The following is a 14,804-nucleotide window of genomic DNA, read 5'->3' on the forward strand; positions in this document are numbered from 1 at the left end:
ATATAATAAAAGTTTGAATTTAGTACAGCTGCAGGTTATTTTCCTTAAATATATAGAATAACCTGGGTTTTCATGTTTGTGCAGCCTTTTTCTTCCCATTGGAGAAAATGGGCAGAAGGAAGCTTCAGTGTCTCATTCTGCACCAAGCTGAAGCTTACTTAAATCTGGTCAGATATGACCAGTGCCTGTCATCTGGGAGGTTAGGCTTTTTAGAGTGGTTATCAGTAAGAAGGAAATGAGAACCTGGTCCTAAGGTTTTCAAGTTTCCAAGAAAAAGCTGAAGAAAAGTGGAAGATATTACAGCTTGATTAGAACTCTACCTTACAGTTTAAAGGAAATCTCTTGAGACATTTTGGTTTCTTATTTCTCTTATGTTTGCTTGTACCTTATATCAGCGGTTCCCAACCTTCCTGATGCTGTGACGCTTTAATACAGTTCTCATGTTGTAGTGACCCCAACCACAAAATTATTTTTGTTGCTACATCATAACTGTAAGATTGCTACTGTTATAAATCATAGTGTAATGTGTTTTCTGATGGTCTCAGGAAGCCCCCATGAAAGTGTCTTTTGACCCCCAAAGGGGTTGCAACCCACAGGTTGAGAACCAATGCTTTTAAACATACAGTGATTAAAAAGTGGCCTGTAAGTTTTTTTCAGAGTGAAATGAGCTCATAGTAAAATTGAAGATCTGCCTTGATTGGTTTTAAATCAGTTTTCAGCTTTTTAGAAATGTATACAATGGCCATTAAATATAGCATAGAAACACCAGAACGAATGCCTCATGCAGAAGCAGGACAGGATGGTGATTTTAAAAGTAGGACCAGTTAGAGTGTGTAACTGAGGGAGGATGTGATGATGCACACTTGTAATCCAAGAGAAGTAAGAGGCTGGAAGGTTGCTAAGATCCAGCTTGTTCTGCACCATTGAGTTCCAGACTGGCCAGGGCTACATAGCATAAAAGGACCTGTCTCAAAACAAAATCATGCATAGATATATATACAGTATATGTGTAAATATATGTTTTGGTTTTACTGCTGTGAACAGACACCATGACCAAAGCAACTCTTATAAGGACAACATTTAATTGGGGCTGGCTTACAGGTTCAGAGGTTCAGTCCATTATCATCAAGGTAGGAGCATGGCAGCATCCAGGCAGACATGGAGCAGGAGATGCTGAGAGGTCTACATCTTGTTCTGAAGGCAAACAGGAGAAAACTGGCTTCCAGGCAGCTAGGATGAGGGTCTTAAAACCTACCCCCACAGTGACACACTTACTCCTACAAGACCACACCTCTAAATAGTGCCATTCCCTGGGCCAAGAATATACACAAACCATGACAGTATATTTGTATATATACACATTTTTATATACTATAAATGTGTAATAGCAACATAGTGTATAATATGTACTCATGAGTGTATGTGTGTATGTGTGTTTGTGTTAGAGAGAGGGGGGGGAAGGGGAGAGGAGGGGAGAGTAGAGGATAGGAGAGGAGAGGGGAGGGGAGAGGAGAGGATAGGAGAGGAGAGGGTCTGTTCCACTGTTCTCCTGGGCTCTCACCGAGTTCTGCCATTTTCCTCTTGATGGCCCAGAAGCAGTGCCACCCCAGAATAGCGTGGCAAACACAGCTCTGGTCCTCATCTCTTTTCTCTAAACATAAAGTCAAAGAACCCAAGCACATTATACTTTTGAAATCAGTGTGATGAAAATGAGCATTTCTGCTCTTCTGTAGCAGTTTGCAGCTCTTTAAAGGCTAATTATGCTTTAAACCCCAGGAAGTCATCTTGCTGAAGGAACTATGCTAAATCTCATGAGCTATGGCACAGGCTTCTTGTCATATATATGTTCCCACCAGTATTAGTCATAACCGAAGTGCACATCCCTGAGCTTGGAACAGCTAGCTAGGTAGATGATGGCTCAGAACACTTTTGTCCTGGCCACAGAGTGTGTGTGCCCACCAGTGTGGGACAAATGATGTACTTTGCTGTGTGCATGTCTGCCTTCTTAGTAGCTACTTAAAAACTAAAGGATCGATGCTAGATTTATCTGCACGCAAGAACCTGAGGTTGTGTTACAATGAAAATGCATTTCATATTTAAATATTGCCTGTTCCAGAATGTAATTTTCTAAGGAAAGTAACAGTTTCAAAATGTAAAGGCGAATTAAGTTGATTAATGTGGTAACTTGGGATTTTTATCAAGTATAACAGTAGTACCTCAATCTGTCTCCAGAAACTCCTTGTATACTTCCACATAAGAGAATGTGTATTTTATTCCCCTACATTTTTTCTGCATTTTGTGTATTTTCTTATTTTACAGTATTCACTTGTCTCCATACTTACCTTTGTTTCTCTTCAAACTTGATTTTCCCCTTTGTAATCAGCCTCTTAGATGCTTGTTTATTTGAAATGATTAGTTTTCCAGGAAGTTGCTGTTCCCGGATAACTAGTTCATGAAGTTCTACAGACAGTAGGATGCATTTTGGGTTGTTTGTTTGTTTTTATTTTTGTTTTTTTATCCTTACTTTTATGTATTTAGAGACAAGATGGCCATGTAGCCCAGTCTAGTCTCAGACTCATGATCTCCCTGCCTGATCCTGCTAATAAGTACTGGGACTGCAGGTGTGCACTACCACAGTTGTCTTCTCATTCCATTTGTTGTCATTGGCAGGTGGAACTAAGGGAATAAAGATCTCCTATTCTGAATTCATTTTCTAGACAGATTACAGTTGATGTCGACAAGAAATACCAGTATGAGAAATTCTGAATGACTCCAGTTCACATGCCGCCCTCCAGTGTACTCAAGCAGTCAATTGAGGGTGATTTGTCATCATTTTGTAATCTAGATGTGTTACTTGTTTGGAAACTTAAGCAGTTTAAAGTGTCATGTGATGCATACATGGTGCTCGAACACTGACAGTTGATGGAGAGTGTGTGCCAGACTCAGAAGGGTTGGGGCTGTGTCTGTTTTCTTACCCCTCTACATGGTCTATCACAATATTCAATTAGGCTCTCAAACAAATCATTGTTGAATACCCAACTGCCTACTTTTGCCAATTTGTTGTAAAAGTGCTTCCTAATGAAGTACAGGACTTAAAGGATTTGAATAACTATTTTGTGTTTGATAGGCTCTTTGATTTGTAAAGGACAAAAAAGACTAAAGTTACCCACTACCATGGGGAGAGGGAAGGAAAAGAATGCATTTCAAGGACCGTGCTTCTGCTCTACTTTTTCCAGGCATCCATAGCAACGCTGCCACGGGCTTCTCTGTTGACACCCATCCTTTTGTTTCCTCTCGCCTCTGCATTTGAGCAGCATTTTGTTTCTCTTGGCTCTCTGATTGCATCGTGTTCACATAACTACTGTATAGTCCTGAGAAATTATTAACGTGCACTAAGTAGTCTTAACTTGGTTTGGACAGAACTTATATACCCAGGAATCCATGGGTATACCAGTGTGTAACCAATCCCTTCCATGGGCTACCAGTCAGCTTCTGTTTGATTGTTGGGGTCTTAGCATAGGCTGTAGCCAAGAGACTGGATCATAGAGAGAAGACTTTGTCACTTTCAGATAAGGAACCACCCGAGTTACCTTCTTACCTTAGAAGTTTTCTCAGGAGCTGAAGGGGTGTGCAGCCCCATAGGAGGAACAACAATATGAACCAATCAGTACCCCCAGAGACTAAACCAAGTACACATGGAGGGACTCAAGGCTCCAGCTGCACATGTGGACATCAGTGAAAGGAGAGGCCCTTGGTCTTGTGAAGGCTCGATGCCCCAGTGTAGGGGAATGCCAGGGAGGGGAGCAGGAGTGGGTGGGTTGGTGGGCAGGGGGAGGGGGGATGGGATAGGGGGATTTTCGGAGGGGAACAGAGGAAAGGGGATAAAATTTGAAATGTAAATAAAGAAAATATCTAATAATTAAAAAAGAAGTTTCTTCAGGATATTTTGAGGTATCTAAAACTTTTAAAGCAACCTTTTCTAGTAGCCACAAGGTCTCTAATATTTTTCTGATTATATTATTGTATAATATCCTTAATATTCCTATTGAGTCTGTAACCATGCTGCTGTCCACAGTGTCATCTTGTGGCATCAGAGGGCTGATTCTTAACTCAGAGTGGTACTTTTATCTGAGAAAATCAAGTGGCCATTTTCCCGCGACTCTTTTCCTGGCTAAGGAGTTCAAGAGGCTGTTTGGTCTATTTCTGACCCAACCTCACCTGTGGGGAAAGAAACAATCTCAGTAAAAGTTTTGTAATTTATAGAGAGAGACTTAATATGAACAAAAATGTTAGTATTCCTCAACAATGTCCTACTGTAGCAGGGTACCCACAGGTATGAATTGATTATGAAGGTTAAGGGCTTTCCCTCATGTGAAGTGTGAGCTAAGGCCCTGTGGTAAATGATAACTGAGTTTCCCCCAGCAGTGTGGTAGAGGCCTGTCCCTTTAGCTCACATAAACAGAACCAATGCTGCTCTTGAGTTTTCTTTGATCTGGACCCCAGACTTCTTTGGGTTTTACATAATTATATTGACTTATTTATTTTAGCATGTTGGCTGAAAATATCTACCAATTTAAATTTTCTTGGTAAGTCATCTTAACACATTGAACTTTTCTTTTACAAACAGGACAAAAGAATCCGAGTGTCTCAACCCCTGACAAGAGGACCAAGTGCCTTTATTCCAGAGAAGGAAGTATGTTCATTTGTTTTCAACACATTGTCTAGTCAAAAACTAACTCTAAAGCTGCGTCTGGTTTTCCATGGAAAAGTAGATGTGCTTTGCTCTTTAGTGTGTTGTTAGTCATGTCAGAAAAACATAGAGTTGTTTTTTCAGATTCATTAAGACAGTCTAAAGGTTTTTAAGGTTTAAAGAGGCTAGCATTTCACAGTACTTATATCACATAATTGGGATAAGCAGTATTTTGAAGTAAAACACGAGTTTGCAATGACACCTTTAAAGGACAGTAGACAGACAGTGCTCTAATTACTGGTAGTTGCTCTTCTCATTTACACATTTGATTGACAGGATCCCACAAGCGCTCCAACACAACAGTTGTGCATCTTTGGTAAGGGTTTGGTAACAAGATGGTAACTGCCAGGTATGAAGGTCGTCAGTGGCACAGTAAGGTTTTTGCATGCTTTGTTGGTGTACATCTTGAGGTATGGGGTCTGTGTGCATTCCTAGATGCCCCTTAGCTGTCACCAGGCTGAGGACCACTGTTAAGGACATACTTGTCTGCTTAAGGAGTGCCCTGGGCACACAGATGCAGTCTCATAGGTGCACTGTGTGTGCACAGACATTTTTATCTTAAATAACTAGGAACCTTGACTTCACTTTCCTGACCCTGATTTAGTGGCCTTTCCACTGAACCAGAACTCAAGTGAAAGTGGTATGTCTCCAGAGGTCAGACTTTCAGGGTGATGGTCTCCTGAGTCATTTTTGTAGCATTTACCTGAAGATAATCTATTTTTTTAGGATCTAATGCAGCATATGAATCTAGTAACATTTTGTGAAAGTCTTGTGAGAACTAAGAAACATCTGGAGAAGATGGCCTAGTCAGCCATCATTGGGAAGAGAGGTACCTTGGTCTTGCAAACTTTATATGCCCCAATACAGGGGAATGCCAGGGCCAAGAAGTGGGAGTGAGTGGGTAGAGGAGCAGGGCCGGGGGGGAGGGTATAGGGGACTTTCAGGATAGCATTTGAAATGTAAATGAAGAAAATATCTAATAAAAAATTGAAAAAAAAAAAAGAAACATCTGGATAAAGGAAATCAAACATAGGAAAGAACTCTAGCCCTAATTATATTTGGGTCTGGATCCCTGTTGTTTTTTAACTATCAGCTCAGTTCCTGTGGTTGACAGAGCAGGGAGATGGACCAAATGAAAGTCCCCAGGGTCCGATAATGAACTGAGGTGAAGTTTCCTTTTGTGTTTATGCCAGGATAACTAGCATTTCTCACTTTCAGACACACTCCATTTAAGATTAAGTATTTCTACATAAACAGTTCCTATGTATAATTTATACTTCCCTGGGGTAACAGGAACTAAGAAGCCAGCTCTGAGGAGTTTCCCAACTACAGTGTCAGTCTTTAAAGGACCAAACCTTTGGACTTCATGAGATCTGTAAAACCAGGTTGCTACTATTAACTAGATGCACCAAGTTGAGCTAAATCCAGAATCTGTTTCCTTATCTCTGAGCTGGGGAGCATATTCATCTTCCACCCCGAATTAAACTCTAAAGTGCAAGGGAGACAGAAGCCAATGATGGGATCATGCTTCCTGTCCATCCATTCCCACAGAGCTGGCTCTTCCTTCCCACAGGTGTTAACAGTGTCCTCACACGGACCCACCAACTATTGTGATGCCAAGCTGGCATGGTGTATAAGGCTACATATTATTTATTCTATTTTGAGCACATTCTTTGGTCCCTAGATGAAGGATGTAAGTCCAGTTTTCATGCCTTATTTTTAGTAATTACTATGGTAGGCTTAAACTTGCAACAGCAGGATCTCGTATAGTTATTAATTTTCATCACAAGTCATCATATATTCCTATATCTCTAAAAAGATTTCATAAAACATTTTTAAAATATTGACTAGCAAAAACAACAAAGGATCAGATATTTGTCCAAAATAATGCAATTCATGTAGTCATTTGATGAGAGTGGCCTGCAAATGTACATGACCCAGTGCTGCTGGATTTTCCTCACTACACACTTGTGTGACAATGGCCAGGCAAGCCAGCTCTGAAGTCTGCATGCTCGCTGCAAAGACAGATGGAGGCTTCTTTCCTCAGCTTCATAGCTGCGTCTTTAATGTTTGATAACTTAACATTTGTTGTTTAATAAATTGTGGTACCAAAGCCAAAACTGAATGGTACTTTTTCTTTTTAAATGTCTGCTTCTAGTATGAGCAACTGCATAATTGCAGTATCTGTTAGCATCAAATGAATATGTATTTCTTCAGTACAGGCAGAGTCCATGTAAACCAAAGCTGTCTTTACATCACAGTGTTCACTGCATTCTTTTCTCCTTGATTGTAAGGTTATTCAAGCAAATACAGCGGATGAACGAACAAACTTCCTCGTGGAAGAGTACTCTACATCTGGTCGCCTGGACAACATCACACAGGTGATGAGCTTGCACACTCAGTACCTGGAATCTTTCTTGCGGAGCCAGTTCTACATGCTGCGTATGGATGGCCCCCTTCCCCTCCCAGACAGGCACTACATTGCCATCATGGTAGGTGCTTACTTCCCATTATTCCCTGCTGTCATGAACTAGCTTCCACATATCCTGTGTCCCTTCTAAGGTGTGTCTTTAGGAGAGGGTCTGAGTAAGGATGTGTGTGAGAGATATGTGTTTTGTGGAGTGTGTGTGTGTGTTTATGTGTATGTATAGGGTGTTTGTGTAGGTATGGGTGGGGTGAAAATGCATATATGCTGGTGTATATGTATGAGAGGTGTATGTGTGTGCATGTTCATATGTGTGTGAGTGTGCATATGTATAGAGAGATGTTATGTGTGCATATATATACATATTAGTATATATACATATATATGGATACGTGAGTGTGTGTGTGCATGCATGTATGTAAAGCTGAGTGTAGTTACAGGAGGCATAAGTAAAGAAGCCTCTGGTATTCCCTTGGGTACATTCAGAGTGCTTTAAGCCACTTCAGATGCTGAGTGTCTCTCCTTTAACCTCCAATAGAATCTTTTTTTCATACTAAGTTTCTTATGATTAAAGATGGCTATTGAGTCCAGTCCAGTTTTGCTGTTGTTCTTAGGGTCTTCTTCTGCATAAGCTATTTGTGACATCTTCTTAGTCATCTTATCCATGAAGGCAGTCCCTGGTGTGGGGTAGGAGAAAAATACCAGTTGTCATTAGTGACAGACCTTCCCGAGGGAAGAGCTACTGAGTGATCACAGCACTTTGAGTGTAGCTCTTGTCAGTTAGCTGCAAGGAGAGGGCTAGGGAGGAGGCTGTGCTCTACTTAGACAGCTACTGGGGAAGGGAATGAGGGCAGGAGCCCATGGGGTTGAGTGTTTGGAGACATGAAGATGGCAGCCTGGCTGCCCAAGCAAGTAGAGCTGCACTGGACTCAGCCCAAGTTGTGACGTGAACTTGATGAATACCCATGTTTTTAGCAGACATTTTCAATGACAGGCTGAAAGCAGATGGGGAGTGCTTTCTCACTAAGACAGAGCACTGAGAAAGAGATTTGAAAGAATAAAACAGGATTATTTTACAGAAAGTAGCTAGCCACAGAAGAGAGGGCAAAAGGACTTAACATGACGGCCCCACTGACAGCACCCAGGTGACGGTGGCTGCATGAGGAAGGAGCAGTGATGTCCGTGCCTGAGCACGGGTTCTGAATTGTTAGCATACACATCACTAAGGAGTTCCTGCGTTTTAAATAGAACATACTGTATCTTCTCCAGAGCACACTGAGGTGATGCCTGTGTATTCCCTAAAATTAGCGAGGCTAGTTCCAGGTCTGTCTCTACAAACTCAAGAGGAGTCACTGGGTTTGTATGATAAGTATTTGCTCTTAAAACTGCAAGTCGGCCTCTTGTGTTGACTGAAGTTTCCGTAACAACCTGGTAAACCTTTTGGAAGAAGGAGGACCTTGTGAGAAGGAGTCACTGATCACCCATTTGTGGGAAGACCTGCTGATGACTATTCTCAGGAGTCTTGTTTCTGTGTTTCAGGCTGCAGCCAGACACCAGTGTTCCTACCTAATAAACATGCATGTGGATGAATTTTTAAAGACTGGAGGGATCGCTGAGTGGCTGAATGGCTTGGAATATGTACCACAAAGACTGAGAAATCTTAATGAAATTAACAAGCTGCTGGCACACCGGCCCTGGCTGATCACAAAAGAGCACATTCAGGTACCATGGATGTCGACACAGGTTCTGAGGGCTAGCGTGAAGCTTGAGAGTTTGTGGGGTTCTATTTTGTATAATACTTTTAATTTTTATTCTTGAGATTATAATTTCAACCTTCCTCCCTTCCCCCTTTCCATCTGAACCTTCCCATATACCTCCTTTCTTTCTTTCAAATTCATAACCTCTTTTTTCATTAATTGTTATTATACACACATATATATGAATATGAGTATATGTCACAGAGCAGTTTCATTTAGAAGAGCCTGCAGTCATATGTGTTGAAAGAGTAACTATCAACTACAGGAAACCGAAGTGTAGGGATATATGGATGGTGATTGGTGGGATCTGAAAAGAATCAGATCATCTGGTGTGAGCCAGAAAAGGCTCCATTACAGAATCTGTATTTTACCCTTAGAAAGCCATGATCTCCCAGGTCATGCTACCCCACAGAAGACGTGAAATAAGCTCCGAAGCATTTACATTCTTTTTACGTTTCTGTATTTGTATATTTTATTAGCATTATACTGCATCTGTATATTGTGTCTAAATTTTATTTTTTAAATGTCTTTATGAACACATGCTGTAGACTTGGGCCCAACTGTTACTGTTGGAAGTACATATGGTGTAAGATGGCTTGTGCCAAGTCTTACTATGAGTATACTTCATCACACAGGGTAGATTGATTACAAATGGTGCCGACCAGCAGGACAGTCAGAGCATGGAACTGAAAACTGATCTCTGTGTACACTTTAGGATTGTGCTGTGGGAGACCAAGAAGGGAATAAGGATGGTGACAAATGGGTTTGTTCTTCTGGCATGAGTGTCACAGAAAACAGGGTTATGACTTAAACATGATGGTGCCTACCAAGGGATAAGGTGTCTCACTCAGGATGAAAAGGAGAGTCAGCATTCAACTGGGAAGGCAGGCAGGCACAGTGGCACTCTTTCTTAAGTCCAGCACGTAGAAATGAGGTTGGGAGGGCCAGCAGTTCAAAGTCCTTCTTGACTACATTACAAGACAGGCCAGCCTGGGCCTAAGAAGAGGTGGAGTGAGGGATAGGAAAAAGGAAGGAAATCAGGAAGTACAAGCTAGCGAAAGTCAAGTTGGAAGGACAAGTCGTCCGCCCAGGCCTTCAGGCTGTCTGAGGGAAGAGGACTGCACAAGATAGGACCTGTGCACAGGGTAGGACCAGCCGCATGTCAGAGGTGAGCGGGGATGATGAAGACCCACTTTAGAGTTTAAAAGAAGCTATAGCGTGCAGAGGCTACTCATTGTAATAAATACCTGGAGCGGGGGGTGGGGGGGTGTTGGAGCCAGGAAGGAACAATTCAGCATCAATTCAGAAATGAGGCAGATAGGTGCAGTGTACACTGTGCCTGGGTTTACAGTTAGTATAACAGAATAGCCTCATAAAATATGAAAATGCCAAAGTAGCAGATTTGAGCAGAGGAAAAGTCTATGTCTACAACTGTGGCTGTATAAAGATGGTTATTATTTTTTTAAAATAGAGAAAAGAACAGCGTTACCTGTGTGAATGAACACTGAACTGATGGCAGGAGCCTCTGAGGAATGTGTTCACGGACCTTACCCTTGGAAGTGACCCTGCACAAAAACATCTTTTGGGAGAAAGGATTTACTGTAAACAGTTCTAAGTTGCAGTTCACTAGTGATTGCTAGGAAGTCAAGACAGGCGCTTGAACCATTGCCGTACCCACACCTCCGGAGCAGAGAGAGGGAGGGTACGAGACATACATACACTTGAACTTCTCAGCTGACTTCCTTCTACGCTCTGCCCAATTCTAAGATAGTCTTCAGGTAGTCCAGTTGAGAAGACCCCTCCCTGGGTGCACAGTGACATGCTGTAGAGTTGACTTTAGATACAGTTACGTTGACAGCCAAGACTGGGCATCACAAAGCACTGCTGTTTTTAATGGGCTTAGATCTGGCTCTGTCATTCAGCTATAGGACAAATAAAATAGCATAGGAAAAAGTACAGTGACTTGTCCCAAGTTCTTATCCCGGGTACTGTCATAGTCTGTCCTGTAGCGTGGGGAGGCAACGGTTATCACACAGCTACCCAGTTACCCTAGATTTTCACATGACTGTGGGACAGTGTCCAAACACCTGAAGACAAGTTGCTTTACTAGAAATTATCTAAGTCCCTTTCTGCTTTAATGTTTCGTGATTCTCTTAACATCTTATTAAAATAGTATTTTAAAAGTGCTCTAGAAGCAGAAGAATCATTGCATAATACAGTATTTGTTATAGTCAATGCCACGGCATAATTATGTTGTGAGGCTTTGGTAGCTTGAACATTACATTATGTGATCAAAGGTCTATCTTTAGTGGGTGAAGCATTTTCAGAGAATTTTAGCTTGCTATGCTTTCAAGTGAGCATGTGAGACTGTGGCTTCCATGTTGACTTTGGCTCCTCTTCTCATTTCAGAAACTTGTCAAAACTGGAGAAAATAATTGGTCCCTGCCTGAGCTAGTGCACGCCGTGGTCCTCTTGGCTCACTATCACGCTTTGGCCAGCTTTGTTTTTGGTAGTGGCATCAATCCAGAGAGAGACCCAGGAATCGCCAATGGGTTCAGACTAATGTCTGTGAGCGGCTTCTGTGTGTGTGACCTGGCCAATGACAACAGCATCGAGAACACCTCCCTGGCGGGCAACAACTTCGGGGTTGGTTTTCTGAACTGTTTCCCTAGAGAGAGCTTACTTGACAAGATAGGATATGTGCTTGCAAGGTTCCTTTAGAACTGTCAAAGTCGCATCAATACCTAAAGTGCTGACTTGGTTTTTGTTTTTGTTTTTTGTTTTGTTATTTTATTTATTTATTTATTTTTGGTTTTTCGAGACAGGGTTTCTCTGTGTAGCCCTGGCTGTCCTGAAACTCACTTTGTAGACCAAGCTGGCCTCGAACTCAGAAATCCGCCTGCCTCTGCCTCCCAAGTGCTGGGATTAAAGGCGTGCGCCACCACGCCCGGCTGTTTTTTGTTTTTTTTAATTCTAGGATGTTATTGTACAATACCTTTGCCATCTACCCCAAACTTTTAAGTTGTTACTATCCTGGGATTCCTGGCACCCCACTTGTGATCTCCATGTCAACTTTAAAGACATAACCAGGAAGACAAGTTTTCTTTTTTAAATACAGACACCATATTTATAGAGTTCATGTTCCCTCTGATGGTAAAAAAAAAAAAAAAAAAAAAATCATGCTGAAATTTATCATTAAAATAACTTTATTTTTCTCTTCTGAAATGTCCTTTTTAATTATCTTCACTGTCCAGGTAACTTCACAGTCTTAATCTCTTAGTATATATCTGGCTGAATTTCTTTGGATTTTCTACATGTTTCTTGGCACCTTAAGCAAAATGATATTGCTAGAAATAATAAAAAGAGGGTTGTAATTGCCAGACCCTTGAGCAGCAGATCTTAAAGTAGTGCATCCACCTGTGGGCTGCTGTGCATGCAACTAAGGAGGCCCAAAGGAGAAAGTCTGAAACTGCTTCAATTTTCAGAAAATTACAACTTGCTATGTACCAAACACTAGAATTCTATGTTTTTACACACATGCATATGTATATATACAAACTTTATATTTATAACTGAAGCAATCTAATACATCTGAAAACATTTGAGTATGTCATCTAATTGCTATGGAGTTAATAAAAATTCAGGATATTTTTAAAATAGCTTCAATAAAATGTAAATAACCTATGACCCAATTTGCTCATCAAACAGGTATAACCAAATCATTGTGTGATACAACAATAAATTTTAGGATGTTACCACAGTATAAAAAGCAACTCCATAGCTTCCCACCCCAGGTCCTCTCCCCTGGGCCTAGCCCCTGAGTCACTCACCTGCCTTCTATCACTGTCTTGTCCACCGTAGCCACTTTTAAGATATGCCTGCCAGTTACAGTTGTACCATTTGATCAAAGTCTCATGAGCTGTCCTCTGTGCATCCTCTGCGGCATTGCAGGGGGTGGGGGTGGGGTCCTGGGAGCATTTATAGTGTCAGGCACCAACACTGTCTGCTGTTCCTCCAGATCGTGGATTCCCTAGGTGAGCTAGAAGCCTTAATGGAAAGGATGAAAAGGCTCCAGGAAGACAGGGAAGATGACGAGTCCACTCGGGAAGAAATGACCACGCGGTTTGAGAAGGAAAAGAAAGAAAGTCTCTTTGTGGTCCCTGGAGAAACTTTACATTCGTTTCCTCACTCAGGTGTGTTTGTCCTTTCTCTTGGTTAGTTGTTCAGAGACATGAGGCACTGCCCTTAGCATTTTCCATACAGACACATAAAGAGGAGTGGGCTCCTGCTTCACCAACAGGGGGTCCATTCTCAGAAACCTGCAGTTGTGCAAATGCTATGCAGTGCTCCCACAGAGACTGCGTGCTGTGGCTTCTGAACACGGACAGTGTGTGGCCATTGCCACAGCATGTGGCATGCTAGTGTACAGTTACGTGCTTGGTAAGTGCTGTGCATAGATAGCAAATACACAAACCTGTAGCTCTGACTTTGTGTTGCATTGTGGTATGTGCTGTGTGTCTGGCAGTGCACACTGTCCATCGGCTATGGATACAAAAGTGAAATGTCTGAGACTGCTATGTGATGACCAGAGTGTCATAGGATTTCATAGACCCAGGACCATTGAGAGGAGCCTTCTCCATGCATGCACTCAGTCTTTCCTGAAGTGTTGTTACACGGCTCATGGCTGTCTCTAGTCCTCTGAGACTGATTTGTAGGCTTGTCCTTGCTCTGTCCTGGATACATAGCTAAAGCGGTTAATTGCTGAGGTCAGCAAAATGTCACTTGCCACTAAACCAGTTTGAGTTTGGCCCTGCGATCCACACTGTAAAAGGCAAGACCTTCCTCCCACAAGTTTTCTGCTACCCTCCACATATACTTCATGGCATGCACATACCAATACACACACATACAAAAAGCTATATAAATAAATGTAAAAATGCGTTTTCTTATACTCTTAAGAAATTTTGGAATAGTAAGGCAACATTCCAGTTCTTTCCTCTAAAGGCACCAAGCAGTACATGGTAAATCTTACTAAGCAACGTGTAAACACAGGTGAACCCCTCAGAGATGCCATCTAAGTCACATTGCTCTTGAAACTACACCAGTCGGTCTTACCTTCTGAGAGCTGTTCTCCTGTGTGCTGTGTGCTAATGTGTCAAGGACACAGAGCTATGGGAAGAGCACCCTGCCCTTTGTCATTCTCTCAAGCATTTGAAGTAAAATTTTTAGATTTATTTTATTTCATATGTATGACTGTTTTCCCATGTGTATGTATGTAGATGCCTGAGGTCTGTGGAGATCAATTGAGAACATTAATCCCCTGGAACTGGAGTAATAAGTGGTTGGGAGCCATGTATAGGTGCTGAGAACCAAACCCAGGTCTTCTGCAAGAGCAGCCAATGCTCTAACTGTGAGCCATCTCTCCGCCCCTGATCTCTACCCACCCCAGCCACGCCTGCAGACCAAACACCTTTACAGCACAACAGTAGAGACCAGGAGGTGGTGCTAAGCTTGAGAACAGTGTGGGACATTATCAGTGTCTCACTAGGAGCTATGTCAAAACTAAATGAATTGTGTGCATTACAGTTAAATAAAGTCCAGACTTAAACAAAAGCCTTTGGTTGGAAAATACAGGGAGAACAAGTGGGAGTAAAAGCAAGTCATGCAGCAGGTGAGCCATGTAGGTGTGCACCCATACCTCAGCAGGGAGCCATGCAGGTGTGCACCCATACCTCAGCAGGGAGCCATGCAGGTGTGCGCCCATACCTCAGCAGGGAGCCATGCAGGTGTGTGCCCATACCTCAGCAGGGAGCCATGCAGGTGTGTGCTCATACCTCAGCAGGGAGCCATGCAGGTGTGCGCCCATACCTCA

General features: G+C 42.2%; 1 protein-coding gene across 1 annotated transcript in view; it reads left to right on the top strand.

Annotated features, from left to right (window-relative positions):
- Sesn3 (sestrin 3) overlaps positions 1-14,804 on the top strand; it is a 47,957-nt gene that overhangs the window by 24,831 nt on the left and 8,322 nt on the right. The window contains exons 2-6 of the mRNA XM_021206341.1: positions 4,628-4,693; positions 7,045-7,242; positions 8,715-8,897; positions 11,342-11,578; positions 12,951-13,125. Coding sequence (XP_021062000.1) covers positions 4,628-4,693; positions 7,045-7,242; positions 8,715-8,897; positions 11,342-11,578; positions 12,951-13,125 — 859 coding nt within the window. The remainder of the gene's footprint in view (positions 1-4,627; positions 4,694-7,044; positions 7,243-8,714; positions 8,898-11,341; positions 11,579-12,950; positions 13,126-14,804) is intronic.

Source organism: Mus pahari, chromosome 10 (assembly GCF_900095145.1).
Source record: "Mus pahari chromosome 10, PAHARI_EIJ_v1.1, whole genome shotgun sequence".
Classification (NCBI taxonomy): domain Eukaryota; kingdom Metazoa; phylum Chordata; class Mammalia; order Rodentia; family Muridae; genus Mus; species Mus pahari.